Source organism: Castanea sativa, chromosome 6 (genome assembly GCF_040712315.1).
Source record: "Castanea sativa cultivar Marrone di Chiusa Pesio chromosome 6, ASM4071231v1".
Taxonomy (NCBI): Eukaryota; Viridiplantae; Streptophyta; class Magnoliopsida; order Fagales; family Fagaceae; genus Castanea; species Castanea sativa.
Genome location: NC_134018.1, coordinates 30,455,169 through 30,458,246, shown reverse-complemented (window position 1 = coordinate 30,458,246; position 3,078 = coordinate 30,455,169). Strand labels below are relative to the sequence as shown.

The following is a 3,078-nucleotide window of genomic DNA, read 5'->3' as shown; positions in this document are numbered from 1 at the left end:
TTACAGACCCCGATCAAAGACTCCTGCCAGTGGGTCTTTCTCCTATGATGAAGATCATCATCATAAGCAAAATGATAGAAGCCCGACTTGTAAAGGCTTAGGAAATGATGCTATGGGCAGGGCTTTGCGTCAAATCTTGAAGTCCCTGTTCACTCGAAGGATTGACAAGGCAAACCTTTCTCGACGGTTCACGCAGCCCACATTTACCATGTACAATGGTAAAACGGACCCGGTGGAGCATGTCAGTCATTTTAACCAAAGAATGGTTGTTCACAGCTTGAGGAACGAGAACTTGATGTGTAAAGTGTTCCTATCTAGCTTTAGGCCAGTTGCAATGAGGTGGTTTGAAGGTTTGTGGTAAGGATCAATTAACTCCTTTAAGAGCTTAATAAGGCCTTTAGAGCCTGGTTTTTCACTTGTAGTAGGGTTCCTTGTCCCCTGAACTCTTTGCTATCTATGATTATGCGGGAATGTGAGACTCTAAGGACTTACTCGGATATGTAGTGGGAGATGTCTAACAAGATAGATAGAGATTTCGAGGATGTGGCAATAAGGACGTTTAAGGTCTAACTGCCCACTGAGCACAATTTGAGGAAGTCCTTGACTAAGAAGCCTGCTTGAAGTATGCGTCAATAAATGGGCCAGATTGATAAGTATAAATGGGTGGAGAAGGATCAGCAACAAGGAAATGGAAAAGTGAAGGTAATTCCCCAGGACCGAAGACATTTTAGGTTAGAAATGTATAACAGCAATTGGCCCAGAAGAGATTTTGCTGGACATGCTGGGCTTACTACTGCCCAGGTGGTCAACACAGTGTTCAGGGAGTATGTATACCAAATTTTGGAGAAGATAAAGAATGAGCCATATTTCAAGTGGCCATATAAGATGGGAGGAGGCCCCATGAAGAAATCAAAGTCTTCATTGCCAGTACCATTAGGACCGAGGATACACTACAGAGGATTATAGGACTTTACATGACTACCTTGAGTAGTTAGTCAAGGTTAGGAAGTTGAAGCAATTCCTGTATCAACCCACTGGGCAAAGGAGTCAGGTTGGATCAATACACCAAATGGATGCTTCCTCAAGACCACCCTGGGAACAATCAGTGTTATTCTTGCTCCCCTAGGTCGGACTGGTTCATATCCATCAAGGGTTATGTCCATAGCAATGCCACACACTGAGAATTTGGTCCTTAATTCTAAGCGTGGAAGAATGAAAGTCCAACCAGCTCTAAGCTTCTTCGATGAGGATAAAGTTGGAACTTTTCAACTGTATGATGATGCCTTGGTGGTTACCCTTCAGATAAGGGGTATAATGTGAAAAAAGTCTTTGTGGACCAAGGTAGAGGGGCCAAGATCATGTACCCTAACCTATATAAGGGGCTTAAGTTGAAGCCCAAGAATTTAGTCAGTTATAATTCCCCTCTGGTAAGGTTTGATGGGAAGATGGTTATCCCAAGGGGCCAAGTTAGACTGGCTATATAAGTAGGATCAGAAGTAGTTGAGGTAGATTTTATTGTGGTGGATGCATATTCCCTTTAAACTGCTATCATGGCAAGGCCTTGGCTTCATGCCATAGGGTTGTTTCTTCAACTCTGCACTTGAAGGTGAAGTATCCCTCAGGGGACCATGTTGATGAGCTGATTGGAAGTCAAGATATGTCTAAGCAATGCCTAGTTGCGGCAATTAGACATCAGTCTGAGGGTGAACCCTCGACCACCACAGACAAGGCTTTATAGCATCCAAAGAAGACAGAAATGTCCTCAGACGTTGTAGCTGAGGGGGCGAGGTGTGAAGAGTTGGAAAAGATCACTATTAATAATGATGACGATAAGTATTTTCAAGTGGAGTTCAACTGCCTCCTTGAGAGAAGGAGGAGTTGGTTGCTTTTCTTAGAAAAAACGCTGATATGTTTGCCTAGAGTACTTATGAAGCTCTCGGGGTGGATCCAAGTTTCATTTGTCACTATCTGAATGTTAATCCATCTGTCACCCCAAGAAACAACCACCTCGACGCTCTTCCAAAGAGCATTATGATGCTATTAGAGAAGAGGTGGTGAAGCTTAAGTGCCCAGGGGTAATAAAAGAGGTGTTTTACCCCAAATGCTTGACCAACATGGTGGTGGTAAAAAAGAGGAGTGGGAAATGGTGAGTGTGTGTAAACTTCACAGATCTAAACAAAACTTGCCCCAAGGACCCCTTCCTAATACCTCAGATAGACCAGCTGGTGGACACGATGGTTGGTCATCCTCGGATGAGCTTTTTAGATACCTTTCAGGGATACCATCAAATACCATTAACTTTTGCTGACCAAGAGAAGATTGCTTTTGTAATGCCTACTGGGAATTATCATTACAAGGTGATGCCATTTGGATTGAAAAATGCTGGGTCTACTTACCAAAGGATGATGACTAGAATGTTTAAACCCCAGCTTAGCAAGAATATTGAAGTCTATATTGATAACATGGTGGTGAAGAGTATAGCAGAGGCCGAGCTTGTGAATTACCTTGGAAGTGTTTTTGAGGTGCTAAGAAGGCATAAATTGCACCTTAATGCTTCTAAATGTTCCTTTAGTGTTAGTTAAGGCAAGTTTTTGGGTTACATGGTTACCCACGGGATTAAAGTTAATCTTGATCAGATTAAAGCAATCAATGACTTGCAACCTCCTCAGAATCATAAAGAGGTCCAAAAGTTAACAAGAATGACTGCAACCTTGAACAGATTTATCTCTTAGTCCGCAGATAGATATAGGCCGTTCTTCCAACTCTTGCACAAGTGGAAGGGGTTTGAGTGGAACGAGGAGTGTTCCCTAACTTTTTAGCAATTGAAGAATTACCTTTCTCGGTCACCCATTATGTCCAGACCTGAAGAGAAAAAAGCTTTTTTCACCTACATTGCCATGGCATCTCATGCAGTTAGTTTGGTATTGGTGAGGGTAGAGAATGGAGTACAGTGGCCAGTCTATTATGAGTAAGTCATTGCATGAAGCAGAGGTTTGTTATCTACCCTTTGAAAAAGCCATTTTGGCTCCCTCATTACTTTCAGGCTCATACAGTTGTAGTTTTAACTCAACTCCCTCT

The 3,078-nt window shown here is 42.5% G+C and overlaps 1 protein-coding gene across 1 annotated transcript; it reads left to right on the top strand.

Moving 5' to 3' along the window:
* Positions 1-636: 636 nt before the first annotated feature.
* On the top strand, positions 637-1,320 carry LOC142639774 (uncharacterized). The gene is made up of 2 exons (XM_075813911.1): positions 637-927; positions 1,006-1,320. The coding sequence occupies exons 1-2, from the start codon at positions 637-639 to the stop codon at positions 1,318-1,320; spliced, it is 606 nt and encodes a 201-aa protein (XP_075670026.1).
* The last annotated feature ends 1,758 nt before the right edge of the window (positions 1,321-3,078 follow it).

Bases quoted from the DNA above. Each gene is read 5' to 3' on its own strand.
- LOC142639774 (XM_075813911.1), top strand. From the start codon at position 637: ATGGGCCAGATTGATAAGTATAAATGGGTGGAGAAGGATCAGCAACAA. The intron at 928-1,005 runs GTACCATTAGGA...AGTCAAGGTTAG, and splicing joins AATCAAAGTCTTCATTGCCA to GAAGTTGAAGCAATTCCTGT.